Source organism: Aphis gossypii, chromosome 2, assembly GCF_020184175.1.
Source record: "Aphis gossypii isolate Hap1 chromosome 2, ASM2018417v2, whole genome shotgun sequence".
NCBI classification, from domain to species: domain Eukaryota; kingdom Metazoa; phylum Arthropoda; class Insecta; order Hemiptera; family Aphididae; genus Aphis; species Aphis gossypii.
Window position 1 is genome coordinate 60,790,360 of NC_065531.1, and position 18,571 is coordinate 60,808,930.

General features: G+C 23.0%; 1 protein-coding gene across 1 annotated transcript in view; it reads right to left on the reverse strand.

Annotated features, from left to right (window-relative positions):
- The window catches only part of LOC114133040 (uncharacterized), a 52,050-nt gene that overhangs the window by 9,660 nt on the left and 23,819 nt on the right, over positions 1-18,571 (reverse strand). The window contains exons 2-6 of the mRNA XM_027998668.2: positions 9,722-9,889; positions 8,104-8,239; positions 6,054-6,199; positions 2,944-3,083; positions 1,601-1,813 (exon numbers count right to left, since the gene is read on the reverse strand). Coding sequence (XP_027854469.1) covers positions 1,601-1,813; positions 2,944-3,083; positions 6,054-6,199; positions 8,104-8,239; positions 9,722-9,770 — 684 coding nt within the window. The 5' untranslated portion in view covers positions 9,771-9,889. The remainder of the gene's footprint in view (positions 1-1,600; positions 1,814-2,943; positions 3,084-6,053; positions 6,200-8,103; positions 8,240-9,721; positions 9,890-18,571) is intronic.

An 18,571-nucleotide genomic window follows, 5' to 3' on the forward strand; every position in this document is an offset into this window, starting at 1 on the left:
GTCTTATAGTAACAGTATCCAATTATACTTCTTAAACATCATGTAAATATAAAATAATTAAAGCGTTCATACTTATAATAGGTAATCTAGTACTTTTGTACTTGATCAGTTTTTATTGGTTATGTACTGTAAACAATATTATTAATGTCTTGTATTATTTTATTATTAATAACCAAGACAATTTTGGAATACAGTTTTGTTTGATTATACATTTATATGGTAAAACAAAGGTTTGAGTAAAATATTATAAATATTAATTTTATTTTTGATGTTTTTTTTTCTGGGAGGGTATCAGCTGTTTCAATATTATTTGTTTTCTCATTTTTCGAAATAATGTCAACCCTTGTCCCTACACTATTTCTACGACATGTATGTATTATACATTTATACTTTCGCATTTCACTGTCATCAAAAGTACCAAGGTTGTTATTATGAAATTATATTGATCTTAGCTTATTTATACGATTGAATATAAAGTTATATTTATAACAACGTCGTGTACTCGTGTGTACCTTAATATCCAAAGCTGGTTATGACACTAACAAGGGACAAGGATAATATTAGTGAAAACACCCAGTGCACATCTGGTCATGCTTTTTAGCTGTGTGGAATTGAATAATTTATTTATTATATACTTTTAATATTATATATCTATTATTAAGTAGATATTTTATATTCTTGATTATTTAAGGAAGCTATTGGCTATAAAATGTTAAGTACTGTAGGTATAAAAACCGTCAAATATACTGTACAATCGTTTTAATGTAATAATTATTTGTTGCCTTAAAAAAAAAAAAAGATTTTTTATTCCTGAAATTACTGGTGTTATCACATATAATTTATTTTATTTTTATATATCATATGGATATTTAAAAAATAATTGTTAGATAATTGAGATATTTTAATTAATTCATAATTTGTATTTAAATATATTTACTTAAAATTTCTTAAAACATAAGTAATATCTATAATGATTTTGTAAAATGTATTTTTTTAGTTGAACAATTAATTTTATTTTTGATTAATATATATTTAATCATTGAAGTTTTTATCGAATGGAATTCATAACATTTTGAAAATAATCAACTTAGAATAAGGATTAAAATAATGATTTTGACATTCAGTTAGTAAATCAAAAATTCAAAATATTCATATTTAATACAATTCATTAACTAATAGTAAGTAGCTTAATAATTTTCCATTTTCCATTTAGTTGAATATAATTTTTTTTTTAGACCATCCAACATTTGATAATTTCACTCCATTTACCATTACAAACGAGGTAAGGGTTGTTGCTTGTTGGCGTTTATATTTTTCTTTTTATATAATACGGTTAGTTTCTTTAAAAATATCGTGATCCCCGGCCTCTGGTGACTAATGGTATGCAACAAAAAATGCATTATACGCTACGTTGTACTACATTATGTTGATACACGATTTCTATTACATGTCGGGTCGCAGCATTTAGGTTGATAAATTAAAAAATAAAAAATAAACGATAGTAAATAGAAGAAAAGAATGTCCAAAAATCACATTTTCACGTGCATCACACAATTTAAATGAGCATTTAGTTTTTTAAAACAGAAAACTCTATACTGACCTGTGAACAACAAAAACTTGGTCCAGTTGGGTTTTGGCACGAATTGGTTGTATTGCATGCACCTGTTCCGGGCACTTTGAGTTGTGTGTCTTTATAGTCTGGTTGATATGGTATAAGCATCCTTATTTTACCCCAGCGGTTGAAAAACATTATTATAGCACCGACCCAGACCATTAAGACAAGCACTACAATAGTAATTTCTATTCCTCGCACCTAAATAAACATAAATATTTATAAATTGATAGCAGTAGGTAGTATTTTGACATACATGAAAACATATTGCAAGTATTAAGACATTCTTATTTTGGCTGTTTATAGTTTTAATTAAATTATTTATATTTTACACCAGAGCCACTAATAATGAGTTACTTTATCGACGTAAAATACATTTTTAGTATAATTTATTTATTTTTAAATAAGTGATAAAAAATTAAGAAATCTTATTGTGATTAAGTTGAAAATGTAAAGCCTACTTAAGTGTTTATTTGGTTCACATGATTAATGGTTAGATGATACGATACGTACATATTTTTTTAAATTTTTGTTTATTTTATTATTATTTGTTTATACATTTTAAATACATTTGATATAATTCCATAAAAAATAAAAACTATTGATTCTCATCTCCTATTTATCTTGGAAGGAATTTACTTATTATAGGTATAATAACATGATTTGTTCTAAGTTATGTTATATCTATTATGCTGAGTTATTGCATTGTTTTTGCTTATTGAAATTCATTAAAAAAATTAACACTTCTAAGTCAAAGAAAAAATTAACCTGATGTAGGAAAAAAATCTATTGAAAAAATTTTGATCTTGGGTTTTAAAAATGTACATGTTTATTTCACCTGTAAACAATAGATACTTGCATAAAACTAGTAATTTTTTTTTTCAGTTTCTGCTATTTACTATTATATTATAATTTATAATAATTAAAGAACTAGATAAGTTATGTCTAGTTGTACATACTAAGGTTAGTGATATTTATTTAGTAGAGCTCGTGACTTATAATAATTTAACGAAAGCGACTCTGTATTTTTGGTAGCCATATTATATCATGTACAGGAAAATATTACATTTCATTTTGGAGTTATAAATATCATTTATAAACTATTTAATGAAATTTATTTATTTTATTTGAAAATATTCTGAAATAAATAATTTGTCGTTTAATTATTATTTAAATCATGTAAATAGATTATTTTAAAATATTCGTAAATACATATACCTAGGTATATTTTCTTAAATTCCTTCTTAGGATAAAGGTCAAACTGGGTGGTTTGTTGCCACGGGTATTTTTTTTAATAAAAATAATGAAAAAAAGTCAAATTGATTTATTACCTGTACATAAGGAGGGGAAGTAGGACCTTCTGGTGGTACTGAATGTCCGACACCACCAACAACATCCGGTGGCGATATATCCACATCACCACTAGTATTCATCTGTGAATGATGAATATCTGGCCACGAAACACCTTTATCTTAAAACATGTATTGAATAAATAATATTAGTTTTTAATTTAATATGTTAAATAATATTAAGCAAATCATAATAAATTGACTAGATGAGAGGTGTATTAAAAATAATTTTTGGCAAGTAATTTAAAGATAGCTTCTTTTTAATTTGTAAAGTTAGTACTTGTTTTTATAAAATAATATTTTTTAGTTTTTACAGACAATTTGAAAGAAAAATAAGTTTTAATAAATATAATAACGGGTGTTTTGTTTTAAAATAATCGATTTATATACAGTATGTCAGCACCTATGAAAGTATTAATATCCTTAACACAAAAATTAGTTACATAATATAATTATGTTATTCGTTACGTAATATATGTATAACTAATATATAATATACAATAAATATTTATAAACGCGTGTACGTTTGTATAGAGCTGATAGACTTGGAAACCACATAACCAATTTTTCCCACATATTTCCTAAGTCGCAGGAAATGTTCTTTGTTTCATTTCTCAACCCTTTATACGTTGATTTAAGGTAACTTACTCATGAATTTAATTTTGGCTAACAAAAATCAAATAATCTTTAGTTTATAATGTTATATAAGGGATTATTATTTATTAAAGAAATAAAATTAAAAAAAATAATTGGTATAGACTAGTTTAATAGTCATACTTTGCTATAGTTTGTTTTTTATTCAAATATAAATCAAAAGGTAATGTTTGTGAACCTTATGTTTATAGTTTAAATAGGTACTCAAAAACAACTCGACTGGTTTTGACTAAAATTTCAGAGATTGTTTTAAGAGATATCAGAAAGTGTAGTCAAAACCACATTAAAAAATAAACCAAGTGTTATATATAATCCGCCATATTCAACCTATCTTGATTTAATTAGTTCACAAAGCAAAGTAGGTACACCAATTCTGATTTTTCATGAAATAAATAGTTGAAACCAAGATATAGATATATATTTTTTTTTTTAATGGCGAAGTCGCGTTTTACAAAACCATATAGATATTAATTAAATCAATTCAATGAACTAATAACACACGCCAAGTAAATGAATGATTGTTTAATTTAAGAATAGAAAATTTTCAGAAAGACTAATAAATAAATAGAATAATACATAAAGCGTTATACATGCACATTATAATCATATGCTTGATATTAAATTATTTTTTTATTAGTTTATGAAATACTATTTTATCTTAATTTTCAGTAAAAAGCAAAAATCATTCAACCTAACTCTGAGGTGAGTTAAAAATATAGGTATGTAGTAATTTTCAATCAATCAATATGTCTGTTTATTGTAAATATTTGAAATTTTCGGTTTTATATCCTAGGAGAAGGGTAGGACTGTGTTGGTATCATAAATATAATAATAATAATGTTATAATTATAATAATATCATACTTTTCAATTTATAAATTGGAATTTGATACTGAATATTTTTAATATTGATGGATTAGATATATACACACACACAAAAAAAAAAAAATATATTGTGCAAAAATACAGTCTATGAATTTTAATAAATTTTTAATTTTAGCAGAGAAATATATTTAGCTGATTAAAAAAAAAAAAATGTTTGTGATCCTGTAATTATTTTTATCCTAAAAATCAAAATAATATGTTTTTGTTTTTATTAATGTGCTTTGTTTGTATTATAGTAATAAAATCAATTTCGTTATTTATTTTATATATTAATTTTCAATTAAATTGAGATTTCAAAAACAAATATAAATAATATGAATACTGAATAGTTTTTCCTAATAAAATTATCACGCATTTTATAGATAAATTTTGATTAAAAAAAGAACATAATAATATAATATAGTAATTAGTAAATAGTTTTTCCTAAATGTGTTCATTATACATTCATAAATACAAAATCATTTTTCAATAACAATAATTTGCCATCACTAATTTTAATGTAGTTATATATATATATCAAGGTAATTAGTTGTGATGATCACGGAAAAATTATGTGGCTTCTTTATACATGGTTAATTTAATATCTTATAAAATAATAATACAATAGCTAGAGCAGCGGTCCTTACTATGCGGCTCTTTAACAAATTTAGGGAGGCCCGCACTAAAATTAAATTTTAATTCTAAATTCCAAAATCCTATAAAGAGTGAATAAAATGATCGTCGCTTTTCATCTTATCTTATTATTTTTATTTATTTTATCTTTCTATTTTCAACTTAAATTGAATTACCAGTTGGGCTGATAAGTAGGTACCTACGATTATGAGATTAAGTTTATTCATTTCCACCGCGTAGCCTTGTATGAATAGTTTATCCGTTATCGCGAATTGTCCGTTTGTATTTAATTTTTATTACGTGTTTCGTAAGGATAAAAAGCTTGCCTATATTAATTTTATGATATAAAACAAGGGTGGCCAAACGGTCGATCGCGGACAATTTCAAAGTCGATCATGTTAGAATTTATTTTTAGAGTCACGCGCCCTGTATATTTCTTAATAATCATAGTTATCCAATAATGAAAAAAATCTCTTTGAAAGGTGAAGTATGTTGTTAGTAGATCGTGACCAAAAAAAGTTTGGCTACCCCTGATATAAAAAATACAAACTGTTATATACATAGTACTTAGGTCGCTAAAATACATATTTAAATAACTAATAATTTTTAAATATTGTTCTAGTATGTTTACGAATTCGTTCTGGAGATATCCATAAAATGATTTAATGATAATTGTATCGTCAAACTTGTGTTGTAAAATAATTTCACGCTTCAAGTCTACCATATTCTATAATTTTACGTTGCGTTAAGTTTAATTTTTAATTCAAAAAGTGTTATGGTATTATTGATAATGCTAGTAATACTTTCCAAGTCTTGAAATTGCTCAAAAACTATTAGTTTGATAATTAAACACTAGTTTTGGAATTTTGTGTATCACGCATTATTTAATTTACTTGAGAATAATATTATATTGAACACAAAGTTTTATTTGATCGTACTTACCAAGTGTTTTAAATATAACTGGTCTACTCCGAAATCGACGACCTGCTTTGAACGCTGTCACAGTTACTTGATATTGTGTATTTGGCATCAAGTTACCGAGTGTCACGGAATCGGAGTTGACCGCTATCTCAGCTACTACCTTGTAACTGACCAATGGAAAAAAAACACCCACTCGAATAAGCAAATCGTTACATATTTAATCGCGATGGTTGAATAGTGGTTGGTTGGCCATAGCTATATATAATGTACCTATATATATATATGACTATGTGATACGTATCGTGACCTGGTGGCGGTAAGAAGGAATTATTCGATAAAATTGTATAGTTGCATGTTCGTAATATTACGTTGACGTGAAGCATTGTAATTTGTAGATTTTTTAATTTTAAGAGAAATCAAAATACCAATACTTTTTTCTTTTTCTTTTAAAACTAATTATTATACTATAGGAAATGACGTATCAACGTTAAATACGATTATTTGATTAGAATAGGATTATAGGTATTTAATTAAAATTGAGTTGATTTTTACATACCTAATTTATAAAATATAAAATATTATAATGTTTACCCAGTTGGTACTTTTGTTACTTAGACAATGTGTTCTTATGTACAACTTCTTTCAAATGGAATTCATACAAAATACTTGAACACTTTTCCTACCGTGTAAAAGTAAATATTTTATTCAAATGATTTTAATCGCTAGGTACATAATATAAATCAAGTTTTACGAAATGAAGGATATTCAATGTTACTTAAAATATTTAAATTTTAAAAGAAATAATAGTCACATGATGTTAATAATATATATTTTTCTATTATTTTTATTTTATTAAGCAAATTCCAGCTTGTCAACTCAAGAAATATACGTTCTTTATTTCGTATTTTTTCGACTGTAAAAATACGTTTAAAAACTTCATGAGATTGTTTTACTTCATTTGTTTCTCTCTCGTTATATTTGTTAGCTTTTTCATTTACATTTTTTGTAACTTCTGCTTACAAAATTACTGTATATATGCAATTTTTTTTTGAATAAAGAGAGATAAATTGCTTTTATAGCTCAAAATTAATTATAAGAATTTTATAAATAAACAGCTTCAGAACTTGATTTTATATACGTATTTAATCATGTAAGAAATTAAAAGTTACTTTTTATATAATATACTAAAAGTAGAATGTAAAATGATATTACATTTTGATTTAATAATTAGTTATTAGTTTTTACCAAGCGATGTGTATGATTAAAGGTTATATTATATTATGGAATACAAAATCTGTATTTTGTTTCTTTATTTTAACGTCATTTCAGCTTATTTTAGTCATGGAAAATTTTATGTTTTGGGACTTTATTCGATTTTGCATTGTCCATAGGGAATATTTTTCATACATTGTTATTCTATCTAAATCATATTAGACAATCCTAGAAAAGATTTAGTACCTAGAAATACTTTTATACCTAAATATAATATACATTATTGAGAGGTCTCAATAACAAAAATATATTAATACATTTTAAACTTAATTTCGAGTTATTGAAAAAAACAAAATTTGTATAATATTATACTTAATTAATTTTTAAAAAAATTTATACTTTTTAACATTTCAAAAACAGTTTAGTTGGTGTTGTGTAAGTCACCTAATGTATGTGTTAAACTTGATTTCAGTGATAAATCATTGTATATATACGAAAAACAGTTCTGATCGAAGGTACGACAGCCTATAGTATTAAATATATTATTTTATCACCATTGTTGTAATTTATTTCACTTTAGTAGTTCTGTAGGTTGAATTAATTATAACCTTAAACTTTTTATTTATTTAATTATTATAGTAGTATATATTTATTACATACCTATATAAATATATTTCTGTTATTAACTCAATTTAATAAAATTAATAATAATAATAAACAAATAAAGTTGAAAGTAAAGAAAATAATTTCTTGTGAGTATGTATTCACGTAGGATAATAGAATTTGATTCTTACACAATCGAATAATATTATAGTTCATTGCGTAAATAGTTATTAACTTAATATAATTGTAATCATACCTGGCGTTGGTTGGTTTGTACATGACGTCATATTTTTCAATACCTATTAGTGATATTTTCCAAGATACTTTGACAGTGGTTGGACTTATGAACATGACCGTGATGTCGCCAGGAGCTTGGCTGGCAGAAAAACTCCCTATGGGTACAAATACATATTTAATTAAACAATTTTCAAAAATTTTACAATTAGGAAATTATTGCTTAAACTTATTATTCTTGTCAATTAATAATTATTATCTGTAGACTTTTTACGTTTTAAAGGTAAATAAATACTCAATAATGTGTCATTCATGTATTGTTTATTTATTTAATATTGTTTGAATATTTAATTTGGTATAATAAATCGTGTTACACATTTTTGTATATTTTTTATGAACATTAATCTTAAATTTTAGACTCTAAGTTTAGTGATGTTTTTATTTGTGGTGAGTATGGCGAGGTGACAAAATTAGAATTTTCAGTATTTTATTTAATGTTTCATACCTACCCATAATTTTTTTTCTGTAATAGGCATTTTAAATGAAGAGATAAACTGTTATTTCTATAGAATTGGTAATATTATGTTAAGAGGATGCAACATCCACGTGTGTTATCTCCGGCTTACATATAAACAACATAGCAAATTTTCCTTCAGCGGAATCAATTTTATGCTGTTAGATTTAATAATATACTAAGTTTACCTATTATCAAACTTAAAGATAACAATATTATCTAGGTCATCGCATAGGAATTTATTGATATTTTAATATTAAAGTGAGTTACGAACATTTTTAAATTTAAATATTTTTCATAGTTATAACTCACTTAAAAATTAAAATATCAATAAAAATCTACGAGGTGGCCTAGATAATATATTTAATTTTATGTTTGATTATAGGTAAATTTAATTTATTATTAAATCTAACAGCATAAAATTTATTCCGCTGAATGAAATTTTGCTATGTTGTATGTATGTATGACGGAGACAACACATGCGGGTGAGGCGTCCTCTTAATAAAGAATTTTGTTGTTTTTAGTATTGGTAAATGAGTTGAGTTTCTGGAATTGACATATTTGATAAATTTAATTTACCTAATACATGTGTAATATGTGTATTTATATGATTTTTTTTGACATAGTTAAATGCGCATTAACTGTGTTACGACATAATGCATTTTTTTCCCAGAAAATATTAAAATGACTAACTAAACATATTATTTTTAATTTATAGAAATATTCATTATTCATATTAGAAGAATTTTACCAGTTACAAAAAATGAATTATTCAAAAATAATTTAACTTTATACACCACCGTGCTGAAGGAAGATAGTATGATTATTGTTAATTATATATTTTCATTATTGTATGCTGTGCCAAACTTAAAATAGTGTATAAATGAATTTGTATGTAGGTAATTAAATATGTCTACTTGAAGATTATATTACAGTGATTTAATTTTAAATTTCAAATAATCATAAATAAAAAAAAAACAGATAATTTGTTGATAGTTCTAAACCACTAATTGTTGGTGCATGGCAATAGAAGGTAAACATATAATCATTTATGCATATTAAGCACATAATAAATTTGAATAAATGACTTAACCAATTAATAAATATTAAATTATGATATACTTACACACTGTTTGAAATCCATATAGTATGCAAAAAATCTGCCACAGTATCATACTAAGCTACGCATATTGATGTTAATTAATTTTCTCGTTGACGATCATACTTGAGAATCATTGATATCAAATTTAATTTAGGAAAATATTATTTTGAAATTATTCCAATTTACAAAATTCTGAAACAAAATAAAGTTAATAAATATTAGTAGAATTTAATTCATAATATTTTTGCAATAATATTTAATTAAAGTAAATGAAATTTAACATTATATTAACATGTGAATATAGTTTTATAGTTTTTGTCACAGTATATAAATAGATATAATAATAAAAAGATAAATTTATCTTTTATGTTATATCATATATGTTTAGATGAATAGTTACAGTTATTAATATTTCATTTTTAGATCTCTTGGTTAGATATTCAAACATTTTATACTTCATTTATATTTTAACACAATTGTATCATATTAGACTCTGAGCAGAACGATAATATTATTTTACAATAATATCGGGTTTTTTTTATCGTGTCTGCGGTTACTGATTGGGGTATAATTTTAAATAATTTTATATCCACAGAGTTGTGTAAATTTATACATACGTTCATTCATAAAGTATACTCAACTCCTCATTTTTTTTTTTTTTATTAATGTAGTTGTTTAAAATCTGTTTTTTTAATTTTTAATTATACATACCTACTTAAAGACGATATTTTCAAATATTTGAAAATTACTTTAGGAGTGTTTGTGGCAATTCAAACTTTTGACTTTTTATTGAAAACCACCCTTTTTTCTTTAAATTATTTAGTTAATAGCTTTTTGATTCACTTAATTCAAAATTTAAATGAGTAATTTTTTAGTGATTATAATGTTAATATTAAAAATAAAAGTCTTTAAAAATGAATTTGAAAGAATATAAAATATTTATTTTTCTACTTGAATATTTTTTTAAGATTATAAATACTGATAGATGAGTATGAATTACTAAATATTTTTAAATTATCATAGCCTCTGTATTTTCTAAATCCAACATTTGGATCTAGTATCTTTACTATATAGAGTTAAATAACTAAAAACTATTCGTTAAAATTTTGATTTTGATAGTCAACAGTTTTACAAGCTTACAGTAAAAATAAAAAGGTTTACTTTCAAAAAATAGAGGTTGGTGTTGTATAATATATAGACAATAGACACTTATAAATAATACTGTAAATAACTAATTTAATCAATATATTTAAAACTTTATTAAATTGTTGATCCATTTAAAAACAATATCAATATTAACTAAATTGTCTGAAAAGTCTAGCTCTTATATACGCTTATGGCTGAAAATTTTAAGTGAATATATGTAATAAGTTATACACCTAATAATTAATAACATAATTAATATCCACATGCCATTTATCTTGTGTTAAAATGAGCTAAGTAAGACGGATATCGAAGTATCCAATCTATATACCCTCTATCTGAATTCTGTTCAGCTTTTGAAGTTATTTATTTATTAATTTTAATTAAATTTATATTGGATGTAGAAACTTGGAAAAAAGTATAACTGAACAAAATAAACAGAAAATAAGTATTTTTGATCAAACCGAATTAGAGAAGTCTCTGATAGATTTTTCTGGTAAAGTATTGTTTTCATTGTTTAAATTGAATACTGCATTATTTTAAATTATTATAAAGCAAAATACATTAATTAACTAATTTAAGTTTTATAAATATGAACAATTAATATATTTTTTTAAATTTCTCCATTTTTTTTTTTAGATTTTTATAAAAACGAATATTTTTTTAATAGTTAATAACTCCATAACATATTTATTGGTTAGTACCTACCTGTCCTACCTACTTACCTACTTACGTAACTACCTAGTACTTGGCCAATTTAATTTAGATAACATAGTACACATGATTTTTATATTATTGTTTATAAATATATTTTCATTTTAATGTTATTTAGTTTATAGATACTTAAAATGTCTCAATAAATAATAGTATACTTGTACTTGTATACTCCGCATCCATTTAACGTTCTGAATTTTTGATCCGTTTCACAACTTTATTATTTGTTTGAACATGTAGTAGTATTATGGCAACAATTAGGGTGTATTTAAAAACTAATGAAGGTTCCTTACTAGGCTGAATGTTATTTCATGAATTAAATAAATGTTTGACGTGTGCTCTTTGGAAAGCAATATTTATTATTAAAATCAAGAAATTAAGTAAACACACTTGTTGTTTAATGTTTTTTTATGCTTAATAAAAAAACATAGCCTTCTGGCATCTCCACAGCTTACCTCTACTAATTTTTAAATACCATAGTCTTGCCTTAATTCTTTGATTCTATTAAAAATGCACCATATTTTTTTACTTAATAATTTATGTGAATGTATAATTGGCTTCAATAAATAGTTAGTTAAAGTTTAATTAAAATGTTAAATGAATTTCTTTTATTTTTATAAATTTAATTGTATCATTGCTTCAGTATGTGAATAGATAGATACACAACGAATCATATTCCGTAAGTACTACTAAATTTAATTTTTGTATTCGCTTTGTGAAAAACATACATATTCTGTAATTATACGTTAGATAAATTGGATAGTATCGGATCAAGTCAAATGAATACTTATGAATTTATAATTATTATTTAAATTTCATTATTGTGAAACCTCAGAGAGTGATTTTCACATGGTATTAATGAAGATGAACAGTTTAGTTACACACACTGTAATAACAAACATATTATAATATAATACATAAATGCATTTCGGTGCAAGTGTCAAATATTAATTAAACGATACGAGACACGTAAACTCTATTAAAGTATTATACAGTCACAGTAGTATTATTATTAGCTATTTAATATTTTGATACCAGTTGGATATAAATTGAGATACAGAGCAAATAATTGTATTTCAGTTTTTCTTATTAGATAGGTACTGTAATCAATACATTTTAACGTAGGCATTGAAAAACCACGATGACCGTTAGAAATAATCATCAAAACATAATAATTCAATTTTTTATTAGGTATACAACAATGAATATGTACAAATACGTAAGTTGTGTAATCGTATCACATTGAAATTATATATTAACTATTCTGGTAATATATTATTTATGTAAATACAAATAATATATGACATAATATAATATATTATTATACTGGATATGTTTGATTTATGGACATGTACAATCTGCTTATATTGGAAAAATAAATTTAGTATTATTCAATTTTTAGTAGGTACAACTTGTCACTTTGATGTATCATAATTTATTTGAGTGATATAATCAATTAGATTAGAATCTAAAATAAATGGTTTAGCGTTCACGATTATATTCAATGTATCTATGGAATACTGAAGTATAATTTAATTTTTTAATACTTATTGGAAGTTTAAAGGTGAAATTTAGGTAAATATAATACTTTGTAAAATGTATACTAAATATAAGTAAATATAAGTATTGACATTTTCAATATTGTTTCATATTTAGACCTAAATAAACATAATCTAATTGAAAATAATAAAACAGATGTTTGGAATATGTATTTTAAATATTTATTCTGATATTTTATTTACAAATTTATTGTAAATATAAAGTTTGGTTTTAATTCCCTTGATCATTTAAAGATCTTGACTTATCATAAGTCATACCATTGATTTTAGAATATACAAAAATCAATGGTCATACTTACTCGTTAAAAGCACATATTCAGTATTTGCATGCATTAAAAATATGATAGTTGAATGATTTTGCAAAAAGTTAAGAAATATTGTCATAATACATAATTTATTTAGTTTAAATATTTAAATAAATTATCCTCGGGATACTGTATTTAAGAACCTAAATTACAAAATTATTGATATGACGTATCCTATTTAAAAAAATCTTTTATGCATTTTCGGAATTAATTTTATTACGGATGAAAAAAAACTGAATTATCAATAGTTTAATTTTTGAGGAATATCTAGTCTTCATATTTTTATTTTATTAAAAAGTAATATAAAATGTTATTTAATATTATTTTCACTTAAAATATAACAAAAATAAAAATAATATCTAATTGTATTTTATTAAATTATCCGAAAAATTTAGAATATACATATTAAAACCTACTTAATATATACTTATGTTTATAATATTAAATATATTATTGAAAAACTTTTTAATAGTTTTTATTACCTATTAATAAGAAATAATTTTTTTTTGATTTTATAAATAAAAAATAATATTATTTAAATTGTTTGTTTATACTTTGATATAACTACACAATTTTTCATAAAAACGATAAATGTATAAAAATACGTTGTTTTGATAGTAAACTAATTGTGTGATATATCAATATGTGTACACATAAAATGACACATACCGACTTATAATGCAGGACACGAGAGGTCACCGTTTTGTATGAACAAAGGGCGTGGTGTCCTAGACTATACCTATGTTTGCTCATTAATCAAGTACCGAATGTTAAAATTTTTCTTTTCTTGTCTACACTGGTTGCTTATATAGAATGATAATATTAATTCATCCACTTCCAGTCTTTCCTCCGTGAATATGTTTACCTACTTTTTTTTAGTTATGTTAAATTATATCACTATATGTACTTGTATCGTATTTGTATACTATTAATAGTGAATATTATTAATATTACATTTTGATGTTCACTTAATATTTTCTTAGAAACTGGTGGTTAATTTTTAAGCTTGAAAATGTTTAAGGTTTTAATAATTCTTTCTAAACATAATATTATGCTATTATGTTATTGAAAATATGGTATAACTTAATATTCTTTTAATATTTATTTTTTGCAATGTAATAATACCGTTATTATTGTTGACCAATATGTTGAGTATATCTCGACTGTATTTTTTTTCAAGAAAGTTCGTTACCCAAGAACCTTTAATGATCAGTAGTTATTGGAATATCTGGAACTATAATAGACTTATTTATTAGAGAACTAATAATATTGCCATTATTAATAATTTAATTAAATGTATCATTTGTTTTTTCTGTACATAAATAAATTATAATATTCTTAATTAAACGTAGGTTTTGTTATGTTGGCTTAAAAATTTTTAAATAGTATTTTCGTAAATAATTTCGATACAAGAAAAATAATTTTGTGATACTAATAGCCTATAAAATCTTAATTTAATATATCCTGTTATAAATGTATCTAAGTTACTAAGAACAGATAGCAATTTACTAATTGTGTCCATGTAAGTATGTAACGTTAGCCAGATTCGTTTTAATTATACAGGTATCTATATACCTATTATTATTAAGTACATAATACACGTTTGAAATTTTATAGGTATTTGATTATTTTATTAACCATTATTTATATCAGACCAAAAGATAATATAAATATCGTACTATTATGCTTAAATAAATTTCAATAAGATGTTATAAAGTAGTTTTCAAATAAGTTATAGTTTTCCTGAAAATCTTTTGATTTAACTCATCATCTAGGTTTTCAAATTGTTTCGTTTAAAATGCAATTAATATTTGCATTTCAGTTAGTTGTGAACAAGTATAGGTGTTTTCGATTGTGCATATTGTTATGCTAATTATCCAACAGACTTTGATATCTCAAACCTAACATAATACTATGAACATTTGAATTTAATGCCCCTTATAGATTTAGATTTAATTATACCTATCAATAATTTGTTTTTTTTTAATTTTCTTGTATAATTAAATAAAAATGTTTTGTTTTATTTTAAATTAATATCATAAAAAAATCATGTCTATTTTTTTCTTATAAAAACAATTTTCCCTAAAATATAATTGTTTAAAGAGCATCACATTATTTGCTTTTTTTTTTTTTTATTAAAATTCTTATTATTGTTAATATTTGTTTAATAAGTCTTCATCACAACAGTTTTGCACAAAGTCATTAAAAATAAAAATGTATGTTCTAGAAGATACTGAGAAATTTAAAACGGCCACATAATAACATAAATCAAATAAGTAAGTCTGCAAATTATAAAAGTTTGTATACAAATACATGCTAAATATTTACTAAAAATTAGGTTATGTACGTTGAGTTGCTGGTCTAGATTATCTTCCACTTTTATACACAAAAAAGTTACCCAGTTTAATTTAATCGTTGAGTGATTAAATTATTTGAAAGTAACATTGTTAAACATTTTTCAATACATAACATATTAAAACAGTACCCAAGTAATTTTTGTTAAATCATATTTTGAATTACCATGCATTGTAATATTTTCAAAAAACCATTATGGGATGGAACAGCACGAGTGTTAACTGGCTGGTACCCGGTACGTGTTTAATGTTTAAAAATAACTCTTCTAGTAATTATTGAAAAAAAAAAAAAAATGAAAATCGTTTTGAAATTCTGATTTCAGTATTATATTCAGTGCAAAAATATACATTATATTGATATCGTTATACAATCTTAAAGTAGGTAAATGATTGTATATCATCGAAGTACAAAATTTTTGTACGCATAAGATAGGGAATTGTACGATATGAGAGTTTATCGATGTCAGGTGCTTTTACCAATTCTCGATTATGTATTGATGTTTTTGGGTGGTATAAATGATAGGATAGAGGTGTAACCTTTAAAAATACTGTCCAAACTGTATAGTATAGTTATGAATTATTATGTAACCGATGCGCCACAGACAAAATACAAATATAACTCTTATTTTATTAGATATAGGTAATATGAATTGGTACCTTATAATTATTTTAAAATTAAAGATTGAAAATAATGAAGGTGTCGAGTATACCTTGTCGTTGAGGAGTAAGTAACATTATTGGTAAGTAAGTGTTACGTTTTAATTTAATGATAATTTTAATTAAAGTTATATAATATAATTAAGCATGTATTATCATATATTATAATATTATAATATTGTCTTTAAAGTAATTTTATTATTAGTAATATTATAGGTTGAATTAATTTTTGTTGAAAGCATTAAATTTTCTAATTTTAAAAATGCCATTGTTTGTACAAAATATTATGATATACCATAAAAGTTTTATGTATCGAGGAATAGTATTTTTATGTTACAAAAAAAAAAAACTTAAATCGTTGTTCTTTGTTTAAATATTTAATTTCATACAAATTTGAATTTAAAATATCTATAAAAAACGTTGTTTATTTCTTTTTTAGATTCATTAGTTACGTTATTATGAACTAATTATGAGAAACCTTAAATTCAATCTTAAATTCTTAGTTATAAAAATTGAATATTTTATATATATTTAAATACAAATTGATTTGCGAATTTTCGTGATTTTGACGAATTTTGTCAAAACTAGAACTTTAAATGACTATAAAAAATGAAGATTGTAACTACTCTTTATTTTTAAATAAATAATATGGTATAACACCATATTATAATGAATATTTTATTAAATTTTCAATCTTTTTTACTGATAAAATTTTTTTGGAAACTTGAAATGCATATTAATAGTTTAAAGTTAGTCAAAATATTTCAAAAATTTTGTCATATGAAAGAAATTATCAAATGAATATTTAATGAAATTTTCAAGATAATTTTCAAGATACTCAAATAATTTGAAGGGAATTTTATACATTTACAGTTTATTGACATACAACTAATGAATGGAATTTCGTTAATAAGTTTGTTAGTTTTTAAAAATAAGAAAACATTTGTTATAGTTTAATTCTTTTATTTTAATTTAACTTTAACTGAATATATTATTTATTTTTTTAAAAAATTTATTTTTTCAAAAATAATTTTTATATTATTTAATTGTTTAATTTTTAATGATAGATATTATGGTTTTTCAAAATTGTATACTTTGGACAATGTTGTAAGACTTAAACTGTAATTTTTACTTGAAAAAAAAATTCAATTTAGTAATTTTATTTATAATTAAAAATCATGATATTGAATTTATATAAATCATGTACTTATAACTCAATATATTATAATACATACATACAAATACAATTATCTAGTGATTATAAAATATTTTAATTTCATTTGCTTATATTATATGTAACGAAGCGTTATACATATAAATGTTGTTATTAAATGGATTAAAAAGTCAAGTAATTAAGTTGAGAAAGTAGAACGGGATAAATTATTTTAAAACGATATGAGTATATTTAAATGGTATTTTAATGCATTTTTATGGTTTTAATAAGTGTAGTATGTACCTACACGCTTATGAGTTATGAAGTATGATAATATATGATATTTTTAGTAGAATTATGCTAAGTTTTCATTAATAATTTTAATAAGTTTTTATGGGTTTTTTATTTTAATAAAACCAGAATAAAATAACTATTACTACATTTCTTGTTATTTATATAAAAACCCACTAAAATAATAAAATATTTACTTTATTTTTTAATAATTTGATTATATATTTTTTATGAACATAGCTTTTCTTAAATACAATCAAACTGGCGTAATAGCAAATTTTGTTGAAAAGTGTTAGGTCGTAAAGTTTTTTTAGTTTTATTTTACACTATGGGAATATTGATAAAAACGCCATCTGGATAAAATGTTTGATCTACTTTTATATAACTATATAGGTGCTTCATGAAACTTTAATTCTACTCAAATTCGTTGTCATATAAATTAAAAAAAAAGTATAACACTTTGTAAATCCAATACATTGTTGGGTTCAATCAGATTATATTAACTTAAAAATCTGTTTATCCATTTAAGGTACCTATAAAATATTTTGAAAAATTTGAAACTCAATACATTTTTTTCGTAATAAAAATGTATGATTAGGATAGTGATATAATAATTTTGAATTTCATTATTATTTATAATTTTTTATTAATATTAACATATTATAGATTAAAAAAACTATTAGGTATCATATAATACG